At 31.3% G+C, this 13,181-nt stretch overlaps 1 protein-coding gene across 2 annotated transcripts in view; it reads left to right on the top strand.

Moving 5' to 3' along the window:
• Positions 1-13,181, top strand: part of LOC129958555 (trichohyalin-like) — a 60,506-nt gene that overhangs the window by 18,777 nt on the left and 28,548 nt on the right. For both annotated transcript variants that reach the window (XM_056071100.1, XM_056071101.1), the window contains one exon: positions 11,641-11,838. In XM_056071100.1, coding sequence (XP_055927075.1) covers positions 11,641-11,838 — 198 coding nt within the window. The remainder of the gene's footprint in view (positions 1-11,640; positions 11,839-13,181) is intronic.

Raw genomic sequence — 13,181 nt, 5'->3', positions numbered from 1 at the left:
AAGAATTATGAGTAATAAAACGTAAAACCGGAAAAGCTGTCAGTTTAGGAAAAGAATATCGAGATTTGCATGCTTGTGTAGAAGAGGAAGCTTTATGTAAAACCGGTTAGTGTATGAAACGTTTGCAGATGTTATCATGTTTTATGTCGATGTTTAAGGTTGTAATGATGACGGTATCATTAGTTGGACGTGCGATATTGGTGAAGTTTTTTTACGAAAGCAAGAAGAATGCTTCTGCTGTAGTTCGTGAATTTCGTTGTGTGAAAAACCTACGGTGTGGACCAGTGTGCTAAAGGAATCCGGGCCATGATTAAGAGATTTGAAGCGACGGAGACATTAAGACTTCAACCTGGAAGAGACCGTAAACCTGTCACACCGGTACTTTTTGATGCCGTCAAGACAGTTGTTGCCTCACAGACAGAGACATCGGAGTTGGGGGCAGTAGCGCACGTGCAGTTTCTCGACAGGCAGGCTATTCTTACAGAACCGTCCGAAAAATGATTAGAAACATAATACACCACTTCCCATACAAGATCCACTATATCCAAGAGCTGCTTGATAGGGACAAGCCACAACGTCTCTCATTCGCAGTTTTCTCAACAGAATGACTGTTGATCTGCCATGGCCTTGGAATATTATGTGGAGCGACGAGGCTCATTTCTACCTCAATGGGATAGTCAGAACACAGAATTGCCGCATTTGGACTATGGAAAGTCCACTGATGCACACTGATTTTCCCCTACATTCTCCAAAGGTGACTGACTGTCTGTTGTGGATTCACGGTGACATTCATCTTTGGGCCATTCTTTTTTGAGGAAAAAGCTGCACGCGGTCCTGTCACATGTTACGTTCCGGGCCGTCGGTACCATGGTATGCTGCAGACGTTTGTTGTGCCGCAACTACAGCAAAGGCAGGTCCTTACATCGACCATTTTCATGCAGGATGGTGCGCCCCTTCATATCCATGAGTCTGTTGAAGGGGCTATTTCTCCAACACTTCACAGACGAACGTGTTATTAGTCACTTCTTTCGTAATCCATGGTGACCACGTTCGTCGGATCTAAATCCGTGTGATTTCTTATGGGGTCACTTAAAAGGTGGTGTGTCGTGGAGGTGTTAAGATGTTGAATGACTTAAAGAACTCCATAAATCTCCATGTGCCAAGCGTCACAACTGATCAGTTACGAGCTGCTGTTGAACACACTATCTATCGACTTGAAATTCTGCAGGTGAATGAGAGTTGCAGGTTTCGCATGAAGCTTCTTTCCTTACATCGTTCTGGACTGGATGAACAACTGCTCCTCTTGAGCAATTTCGTCCTAATCTGTTCTTATTTCTGCAAACTGAACTCCCTCCCCCCCCCCAAACAGCGTACTGTTATTTTTTCTTACCTTTACTTAATGTAGTAACAAGGGTATCAAAAACTAGTCAATAATTGTTAATATTGTTTCTGTATTCCGTTTTGGTCGTTTATTGCGTTAAATTTAATGTTTTCCGGAAAAGGCGCCCTCTGGAAGGCATTTTGAAACTTTTTTGAAATTTCATCGGCGCATCTCGTTTATAGTGTAAGTACCAAATTTCATTGCAATCCGTTCACCCATTTAAGTTGTAGGAGGCTGTTTATAGGGGAATTGTAATGATAACCACCCTGTATTTTAAAATAGTGTCCTTTAAGCTAAAACGGAGCATTTTAGCCTAAAGGATGCTTGATTTATCCTTTATAGTTGTTTACTCTGCGTGTTTCCATAGTGAAAAAGTTTATGAAAATAAAGGTTTGCATCAAAATTAAATCAGAGTACTATTTAAAGTTATTACTTGATATGTTAGAATATTAGACTGAAATGTGATTTTATATAAATGCTTATGATTTACAAAAAAAATATTGTTTTTGTGCACAATTTCTTCCAAGTCCAACATTGTGATTTCACTCAAATTATCAGCATGATTTTCAAGCCTATTCTCTATATGTATGTTTATAAAATAATTTTAACATTATTTCTTGATACCTATGTTTATTATTTTCATGTCATGACTTATCTTTGAGTCTCCTATACTTATTTCTGCTGAGTATAATTTTACTAGGAATAAAATACAAAAACTATCGACTATTTAGCTCGCCTGCCTGTGACGTTAATAAAAGTATTCACCAAACAGTGAGTTTATTCACTTGTCAATTGTTATTTAAATGCTATTCTACCATGCAAATTCTGCATCCCAGTCTTGAATCAAGTATTTCTGCACCATCGATTGCGATTTTATTTGGTCCAAATATATCGTATGATTTGCTGTATACATGATTACATCCATTTATGTCACATTTTGAGCCTCATTGTTCTATATTTGTTGCTTTTACTTTTGTCTTGTTTGGTTATTTTTTCCTCAATATAGAGTGCTTGAAGTCAAATTTCATAGTAAAATAACTCTGATTTTTGATATTAATTTGACTGTAACTCAAAACACCACAAGTCATGGGGGCGGGGCATTTTTTACTTAGAAATTTTTTGATCAATGTTTATGCTTTGAATAATTTTTCAAATACAAGTTTTAGCAAAGATCACATGGCAGTTTATTTCTGAAAGAAATTCAGAGTAGCAAACTTAGTTCATTATCTTATGACAAATGAAAATTAAGTCCATTAATTATCAAAGTAATTAACTCGTTTATATGTTATTATTAGGATATATAGATTTAAAATAATGCCATTAAGAAGCCGCAATTTGTTAAAAATATAATAAAAACAAGGCAAAACTAATTCTAAAAAATAACAGAAGTTTTATGTAAGTTAATACTTATTTACAAAAAGACATGTCGTCCATTTGTAATTCATATAATATTATTGAATTTTATTGTACAGAAGAGAAAGAATGTTTTGACAATACTTCTTTCTTTATAATTTTATCAGCTTTATACTATTAGTTAATTTGCAACACATATTTAGAATTTCCGATGTGAATGAGTTAGCAGTCGTTAACTTTTGACTTGAGGACATATACATCATTATTCCAACAATCTGAATAAGAATAATATGATTAATTATTGGTGTTATTTTTGGATGTTTTTAAATTAATAATATCTTTACTTGTAGTGCATGTTCGATTCATTAATTTTAAGCTTTAAAAATTATACCAAAGATATAGTATATGGTCCAAGACTAGATTACATGATTTAAAATTTAATTTATTTTACTTCATGAAATTTATCTCTTCATATACCTATATATGCAAAGTGTCCCAAGAAGATTGAAACATGGTTTAATTCTTTATCTAACATGGTTTAATTCTTTATCCATTAGAGATATGTGGTCAATGTAAATATTGAAAAGTACTTCAAAGTAAAGTATGAAATAAGACCATGTAAACAAAACCCATTAATTTTTAAAATGTTACAATTTTTAAATTTTTATTCGACCACTTTAGAGAAATTTAGTCAGTTAGAAAGCTTTCATTTTTTATACAACAACGTCATTACAAAAAAACTGCATGCCCATATCTTTAAAACTGATTGAATTATACTTAACTGAAAATTGAATGTGCTGCATAGGGACCATACATCAATATAGGAATAATACATGTTATAAAAAGATGTAACATATGATAATATTTACATTAAAGTAACTTTTTGTCTGTTTAGAACAGATTCGTGACATGTTTATGTAGTCTTAAGGTTTTATTTATATGTATATATAATATATTCAAGATGCCTTCTTTATTATTTGTAAAAATTAAGATACGAAATAAATACATGGAAATAATTTATTGTCAAATTTTTCGTAATTTTTCAAAATGACATTATAACCAATTAACTCGCAGATTTATTTTCTTTCATTCAACTGTAATTTGGCTGTTTCATATATTATTAAATATAAATAAATAAATAATAATAAAGAACTGGACAGTGAAATGCAGAGATTTCTTTTTCAATTTGCTTATTTGTTCTCATAATTATTTCTTTTCAGGGAAACTCAAATTTTTCTTGTGCATAACCAACATATCAAAATAAAGATTGGAAATCATTCAGCAATGTTTTGTTTTATTTTGTTAAATTAAGAACATAACAAAATTAGTTCTGTATTATGGAATTTATAAAAAATGACGAGCTATTTGAATTTGCAACAATCTATTCTGTATAAAATAAAAATAATGCAGAATTTTCTGAACAATTTAGTTTATGAAATCTGAATTTGCCTGAAATTTCGCGCACATTTGTTTATCGGATGTTGAGATGATTAAGAACTACCTTTTATTTCATCCGAAACCTGACCCTGCGAGAAATCGATTGTACACTGAAGACGAAGAAATTAACATTGATACATATTTTTCTGCCAACCCACAGACGAACGTTCGGAAAGTAATCGAAATTACAGGACTATCTAGAATCTCAATTGATAGAATACTTGAAAAACATAATTAGCATCCATTTTACATTTATAGATTTCAAGCACTCCATCCATCAGATTTTTTTTTCATCCAAAATGACATAAACTTTCTTAAGAACTTTATGTGGACTTATGAATGTTTGTTGACGGAAAATGGGGAAATAAATACACGCAACGATCATCATAGGGATAATACTAAATCATTTTTTGTCCAATAAAAACTTCAGAAAATTTTTTGTGTTCAAGTGGGGTGGAATTTGGGATGAAAAACTGATCGTTCCTTTGTTTTATAAAGGTGCGCTTACAGTTCCAAAATATGTGCAGCTTATTTTAAATGTTATAGTGGCAATTTTTGAAGAGTATACCATTATCATTAATAAAAAGCATTTATTTTCAACAAGATGGAGCGCCTGCACACTAGGCTATGTGACAAACTGGCTCAATAAAAACTTTGATAAACGATGGATTGGTTTGAAAAGAACTGCAGAATAAACCCCCAAATCTCTTCATCTAAAGCCACTTGGTTTTTTTTTTTTTTTTTTTTTTTTTTCCCGAGGTTGGTTTTGAATCCTTGTTTATAATACCCGCTCCCTAAACGCATCTTACCTTAAACGAAAGATAATTGATGCTTTCATCAATATTACTGGAGAGCTCAAAAATATTTACAGAAGGAAACATTATTTTTACATCATTAAAAGAGTTCAAATATGTATTGGAGCTGAATGGGAAAAATTTTGAGAATGTTTTGTAAACTGCATTTTTCATTTATTTTTTTAATATTTTGAAGAAAAAAAAATGCCCAGTTATATCAATGTTACTCTTACTAAAAGTTCTTTAAGTTCCAAATCTCAGTATAGAAGTTATAATCCACCTCACGATTGTTGGCGTTCGTCTTCGGACGAGTCCACTTCAAAACCTGTTGGAAACAAGAGGAGACAAGGTTGCTATAATCATGCGTTGGCAAAAGAAGTTTCCTTCGTGAAGCGTCATTATTTGTTAACGACTTTGCGAGTGGCTTGCGTTTATTGTTGCTTTTCCGACTTCTTATATTTCTAATCTAAATTCATTTAAATATCAGTGCCATAATGCCCGGGAATCACATCGCTTCCAAAGAAAGGAAAACAGTTATGAATGTTTTGAGGTTTTTTGAAAATGAATGTTCTCAAAACCAATTAAGTATCCCACTTTCCCAACCGATCAAAAGAGCTGCGAAAGCGACCGTATAAAGCGGGAAGTAAAAATTACTGGCAATGTAAAGTCTCCCTCAAAACGAAGACGCATCGGAAAATTAATTTGCTCTTCTACCAGTTTGGATGATTTTGACTTTTGTGTTATAAGACAAACTGTCAGGGAATTTTATGCCAGAAATGAAGTGCCTTCTCTACGAACTCTTCTGCCAACTGTCAAGGAAAAGATCAATTTTCCCTTGAAAATGGAAACACTAAGACGTGTTCTACAGAAAATTGGATTTAAATGGAAATGATCTGTAGATAAAAGTAAAATTGTCATGGAAAGGTCTTACTTCGTACAATGGAGGTACAGGTATTTAAGAGATATTAAAAAATACAAGGATAGTAAACGAGTTATCTATTTAGATGAAACTTGGATAGATAGCAACTTGTCATGTGGGAAGTGTTGGAAGCTCGAAAAGATTGGAGCTGTCACCAAACAAACTGCTGGGAAACGCTTGATTGCTATTCATGCAGGAAACTAGGAGGGTTTTATAGAAGGAGCAAGCTTAGTTTTTCTGTCCAGAACAGCCAAAGGAGATTATCCTGGCCAAATGAACTATGATAACTTTTCCAAGTGGCTGCAAGAAAAACTTCTTCCTAATATTCCTCCACATTGTGTGATTTGCATGGACAAAGTTTCTTATCACACAAAAGTGTTAAATCCTGTACCTTCAAAATATTCCACAAAGAAAAAGTTATCAGAATGGTTAGAAGAACATTTGATGTTAATATGCGTAACCCTGACTTATATGATTTAGTTGTATCCCACGCCCCTCTATCCAAGAGGTTTTGTGTGGATGAAATTTTAAAAGCAAATGGTCATGATGTCTTAAGAATTCCGCCATATCATTGTGATTTAAATGCTATCGAAATGGCATGGGCATCCACAAAAAGGTATGTGCGGGGTAGAAATGTTAATGGCGAACTCAATATAACAACGCTAAGAGATCTGACCATAAATGGACTTTTAAATGTGACAAAAAATTAACGGAAGAGTTTTTGTGACCATGTTAAAAAGGTTGAAAAGAAATATTGGGAGATTGACAATCTAGTTGAACAAACTATCGACGAGATTAATTTCGTTGTAGAGGACGATTCAGAAGCAACTGTCTCTGCCGTATCTGATTTCGAATATGACAGCGAGTCCACCTTAAGCGACACTGAAATAATATTCTAGACGCAATTTCTTTTAGCGCTTCGGTAATCTTGTCGGTAAAAAATCCGACAAGTCATGAATTCCATAAATTCTTCAGAGATTTTCATTTTATGTTCAATTCATAACTCCTGCATTAATGTTAATTTTTTATATTAGCATTAAATTCACATGTTTTTAATACTTTTTGTAATAAAATTGGACATTCATCAGCTTTGTGGCTTTTTTTTTCTACATGATTTGTATCCTGGTTTTTCAGAATATATAACTTTCTCTATTAATGGTTCTTATGATGCTTAAAATATTTTTGATGCTTCAATATTATAGATTGTTAATATTCAAGTTAGAAATTCTTTATTTTTGATAGAATTAAGACAAAAATATCTCTGAAAAAATTATTTGATTTTGAAAGCCAATGAGTAATAACATGAAATTTCACCTGGCTAATACAAAAATTTGGTTAAATAATATTGAATTTTATTATATAAGGAAATAAAAAATTGTCTTATAACTTTTGCTCTATGAATCTGAATGTGTGAATTTTAGTATGTGGTCTTAATATTAAATTTGCAGATTTATAACAACTCTGAATTAATTCCCATTCCCAGGAAGTCCAAAAATTGAAGGTGTAGAGAAAAAAAAGTTTTGGAATTTTGCATTGCTGAAGATTTGTTCTCGCTAACCGCTTGTAAAGCGTTCTTCGAACTTTTGAATGAAATTAGCACTTTTTTAAGTTATTGTGTTAAAATCATTAAGGACTCAGAGATTGGATATATTTAAATAATAAAAACAATTCAGAAGTGAATACAAGTTTTAATCTATACATCGAAAACCCAAAATATATTCGAACTATAGGCGATATATTGACATTATTTTAAAAGGATAAAGAGAAAAAAAAATTGAATTACCAATTAATTTAATTAGCTAAATGTCACTGTAAATTAAATGCTTGGAAAATTTAAGAAAACTGAAAAATACACGAGTAATTTTTACAATCTAAGGGATATGATATAGTATTGAATTTTTTTTAATGGCATGACAATAAATAATAAGTAAGCATTTCCCATTCCATAACAGGTTTCAGGAACACGATCTTCCCTCTTAATTTCAGAATTAACATTTCATTTCACTCGTAACTTGCATTGAATCAGCGCAGATAATATTTGTATTATTATCTAGCCGACATTTAGTAATCGAAAATTTGTCCAATTTCTCTTATTTTGATGCATCAATTAACCTTATACAAATCGAACATTTGTATAGTTTAAAGACAATAGAAACGACATTTATGTACTAAAAATTAGGGAAACAATAGCTTTTTCTTTCGATTAAATTATTTCAATAAAGTTGCAACACATATTTAAAAAAAAAAAAAAAAAAAAAACACCTTGAATTACTTTTCGGAAGGAAGTACTTGAGTATTTTATTGTTTTCTCTTAACAATGTAATCGTATTTATCCAAATGTCATCGATATGCAGAATAAAATATAACGTTCGAGTTCCTTTCAAATATTACCAATTTGAAAACAAATTTAAGGGGAGCGGTGTCACCCTTACATCCCCTCCTCTCACTAAGTTCCTGGGGATATATATAAAGTCTGAAACTGTATATGCAAATACCAGCTATCTTGATTCATTATAGTAATGTTAAATTAATTTAATCACATGATAAATAATTCATTGAATCATAAAATAAATGATTGATTCAGCCAATTAACTGTAGTATTATTACATTCGCCACGGCTTTTTATTTTCTTAAATATCGTATCATACATGCTGCAAAAAGAATTTAACTGAATGCTCGAGACAAATTCCCCCGCTAATGCGCCAACTATGGAAAACTTGATTTGCCGCTTTCTTTTATGGCCCTCCCCATTTCCTGCTAATTCGATGTTTTCGACTCTATCGTCGAGCGCCAACAATAGTTTTTTTATAACTCGAGAATCACTCTGAAATGTTTGCAGACATATGTCAAAATATTATTATAAACTATAGCTACGTAAAATGTATAATAAATGTTGAAACATTATTATTAATTTTTAAACGATGTTATTGTTTTAGTCTTACATGAATTTACTGATAATTTACTAATTGTAATTTTAATTAACAGTGAATTCTTTAATAAATGTAAACACTGGTAATATGATAAGGCATAATTATGAGAAAATAAAACTTACATAACATTATTAACGAGATCTGCAGATTTCCATTTGTCCTGTTATTATTTAACATAAACTTGTTGGACTAGAAAGTTTCAAATTGCTTTTCACACAGATGCTGAATTCGAAACATATTCTAAGTTCTAAATATATATTCTGTATTACTTTCCGTTAACATTTTTATGTGTACCAGGTTTTAAAAAACAATCACAAGATCTTTCTAAAATATACTTTTTATAAAATGTCATATCTATTTGTATGCACGATTTTTTTTTTTTTTTATTTATTATGTGCGTCATCTGCGAGACTGTATATAATGAAATTGAGGATCGCATGAGTCCCGTTGCTCGCATAGGCAGACCACTATTTATTTCTATGTATTAAAGCTTTATTTAATTAGCTTTATTGCATTCGGGATTTTTTTGATTCATGCAATCGCATTTTTGATCTAAAAAATTCCTAACATCAATTTGTATATGGCCCCTATTTTTACCTGACAGCGTTTTAAGTTATACAAAAAAAGGGCATAGGTCTTCCCCCCCCGTATCATAATTCATTTGGCTTTAACGATACAGTTATAAAAATATGCGATTTTCCTAATGATCTTCTTGCATGGGGGGGAGGACCTACCAATTGACCAAATCTATAAGAGGGTCGCATAAAAATTTAAAAGGTGTAACTTTTTATAAATTAACAGGAAAATATTTTTATTCAAGCATCTTATTTTGAACTACTTTGTAATTTACATTCCCACTTTTCTCTAACAAATAAAGAATTAAATCTCGTTTCTTTCTCTGGGACACCATGTATCGTTTTATATTATAGCAATTTTGTAAGCCTTCCTGTTGGAGGCACTAACCGATTTATATTGAATCAAAAACAAAATCTTCCATTTTTTCATTTATTAATCGGGAACTATTTGTGATAATTAAGATTGTCGAGAAAATGAGATATATTTAATTGTTTTAACCTGTTTATTTATCTGAAAAGTAGGGTTTTTTCCCCCCAACCTTTGATATTTCAAAACAAAATAATTTTTTAAAAATAATCCTTAGCATTAAAATTTTATTAGTACTTGTACAATAATTGCTGCTGCTTCATACCATTATCAAACAATGTTTATATTTGTTCATATTCGAAAATTCTTTATACAGTTTATTTTATTAATACTTAAATTAATAAATATTATAATCTCTGAATTAATAAAATAAAGCATTTTTTTTTTTTTTGCTCAACACATATTTAAAATAATAATTAAATTAAAATTCGTGAATAAAATATAACTTGCCTGTTTTAGTGAGTGAGTAAACGAACCAATCTTGCAAAATTCTACTCACAGTTGTTTCAGTATTGAGAATAAGTGGATGGGTTACTCGTGTTGGTGAATACTGCCGTTTTTGCCTACTAAGTGAGGTTTGGTAATTTTTTTCCTCATTTTATTTTTAATTCCTGCATCTTGAAAATATTGTGATGTTACAAAGTACTATTTAGAAGTTAGAAGCTGAGGAATGCTTAATAAGCAAGTAAATAACCATTACTTTTTTAATATTTTATTTAACTTTTCAAACAAAATCGCCTTGTGAGTTAAATTTGTGATCATCATAGCTTTTATTCGTTTTTCTTAATTTAAATAACACATTTGTATTAAAAAGAAAAAAAAATTGAAATTTTTGTTTTGTTAATGTTTTACTTTTGTTTTAAGGAAGCCCTAACAATTTATTATACATCTGAAAGTGAAACACATTTCACATGTGTTACCAGATTTCTGAAAGTAAATTGGCATAGCATTGAAATATTTCAAAATGTGTGTAATGATATTTTTAAGTCTAAATTACATCTTAATTAATTTTCTGATTCAGCCCACTATTTATTTTTAACACACACTCTAGAAAACTGATAAATACTGATGACTTCAGCATTGTTTTGATTTCCAAGCAAAGGGATAAAAATTCCTAATGAATAAAACATTCATTTAAAGATACCTTTCTTAAGTCTACAAATGTGAAAGAAATCCCTATCAAGATCACATGGTAAAATCACGAAAGGAAAAAAATTCTGTCACTTTGCTCTTGTATCACGATGCAAGCAGACGTCAATTTATCATCGCTTCTCTCTTGTGCATAATATGCCTCCTGTGGGGAAATAAATCTAAGTTACAATTTCAAAAGTTTCTTCTTTTCGGTCACGCAGCAGGAAAATTATATATTCGCGCTTTTCGATAAAATCTGAGTATGTCGCTAAGACCTAGTGAATGTGTCTTTGGCTACGGATTATATCAGGTCATCAGTTCGAGCCCTAGCGGAGGCTTTTGCTTTTTTGTACTATTTATATTTACTTTCCAATATATGTAAATTTATGGAATTGCAGATTAACATAATTTGAATATTTCATTCTTAAGTTGTATATAAGGAACTGTTAATCAAGTTGATGACAGTTCAATTATCTGAATACTTACTGCTCGCATCTTGTGAATAAAGATTTCTTCCTTCACCACTCTGACTGTGCATTTATGCGGCAATTATTATCTCCCACCCACTGCATCCAATGAAATTTCATCAACAGTTTGAAAAATTAAAAATATTTTAAGCTTGGATTTATGCTCTAGAGTAAAAAGGTTTTGTTAAAAAAAAATACAGAAATAGAATTAAAATACAAAAAAAGCTATAAATTTAACATATTTCTATAACTGACATCCTCACGTTTATATTACTTTATTTTACAGATCCGAATTTAGGTATCATAGTAACTGGCAGTCAAAGAAAGCTGATCAGAATGCGGAATCAAGAACAATTTATGAAAGAAGGCAGTATGCAAGAGATATGGAAATGTCTCCATTACGATTTCCACGGCGAAGATCAAGAACGCCTGAAAGGAGGCATAGACACAGCTCCTCACCTTCGAACAGCAGTTACTATTCAGAGTATGTAACAGAGATTAACATTTCTTTAAGTATTATATTTTGCAAAAAAAAAAAAAAAATGCAATATTTTGTTACGCTGAATAAGTATGATGCATAAGGGACAGTCCAAGTAGCAGTTTTATCGTTCAAAATAATTATTTCATTCAGTTACTACGTATGATTATATGTACCATATATTTCCGAATATGCCCGAAGAGAGCGATTTTTCTTTAAAAATTTACTCAAAATTCGAAATCAGTATATAAACCGAAATAAATTAAAAGAAAAAATTCTGTGATGTAGAAATATGTCACCATAAGGTTGAAAATATTGCAAAGTAGGTAAAATAAGTAAAATATTTTTCAGTTAAGTCTCTGTAAAATAAAATGTCAGATGCCAAAGACGATAATATTAACTTTGATAACCCTATTTTCCCAATCAAGTCTCAGTAAAGTAAGATATCAGATGCCAACTGTGATGTTTTGAGTTTGATAACCCTATTGAAGCTTGCACATTTTTTCCATTAATTTGCTGTTTTGTGTATGATGTGATTATCTAGTCATTTTATTTGGTTATAATTATTACACCGCTTTAAAGCAATACTATGGCTATTTCGAGGTAAACCTCGTAATTTTGAACTGCGATCAGATGACGAGACGAAACTTGAGCTGACAACCCATTCTCCAAACTTCTCCACCATAGCTGAGGAAGGACATTTTACCTCAACGGTTTTATCGTGCACTGGAACCGTTTACTCTTCAGTGAAGTAAGATATCAGACTTGGAATCCTCTGGTCTTGAAGCTGAGACCTTGCCTCCGGCCAGAGCGTCTTATTTGAAAGATGAGCAGGAAGTGACATTCCAATGCAGTAAATTTCAAGCTACAGGTCTTTCAAAAATAAAATAGATCTTATTCACGAACAGACTAACTGCAGCAAAACAAATAACTGATTTCTTTTAAAATGACTTTTTCCTTAAAATTAATTAAAATAAACTGTGGAAATAAAAAGTCCTATGTTTGATGATACTTAATGATTTATTATTTGCACTCATCTACCTACTAGGAAAACTACCTACGTTTTTTGGAAGATTAGTGGATCCGTACATAAGCCAACCTCCGTAGTTTAGCTTTAGAAAAAGTTTTTAAAAAATTTCATCTTCTAATGTGAAATATCTGGTATATACCATGGAAGGCAATGCTGAAAAGGTTAAAATAAATGCAATTATAGTCATATACGGTGAGATTTTAACTTGTTCCGATTCAAATCAATGCAATTTTAAAACAAAATTTTTCTCTCCATCTCAGGTTTTCACAGGATTTGGCCTAGGTGTGCTGTTTATGTAGATTTGGCAAAATATCAAATT

The sequence above is a fragment of the Argiope bruennichi genome, chromosome X1 (genome assembly GCF_947563725.1).
Source record: "Argiope bruennichi chromosome X1, qqArgBrue1.1, whole genome shotgun sequence".
Classification (NCBI taxonomy): Eukaryota; Metazoa; Arthropoda; class Arachnida; order Araneae; family Araneidae; genus Argiope; species Argiope bruennichi.
This window is presented reverse-complemented; position numbering and strand designations above follow the sequence as displayed.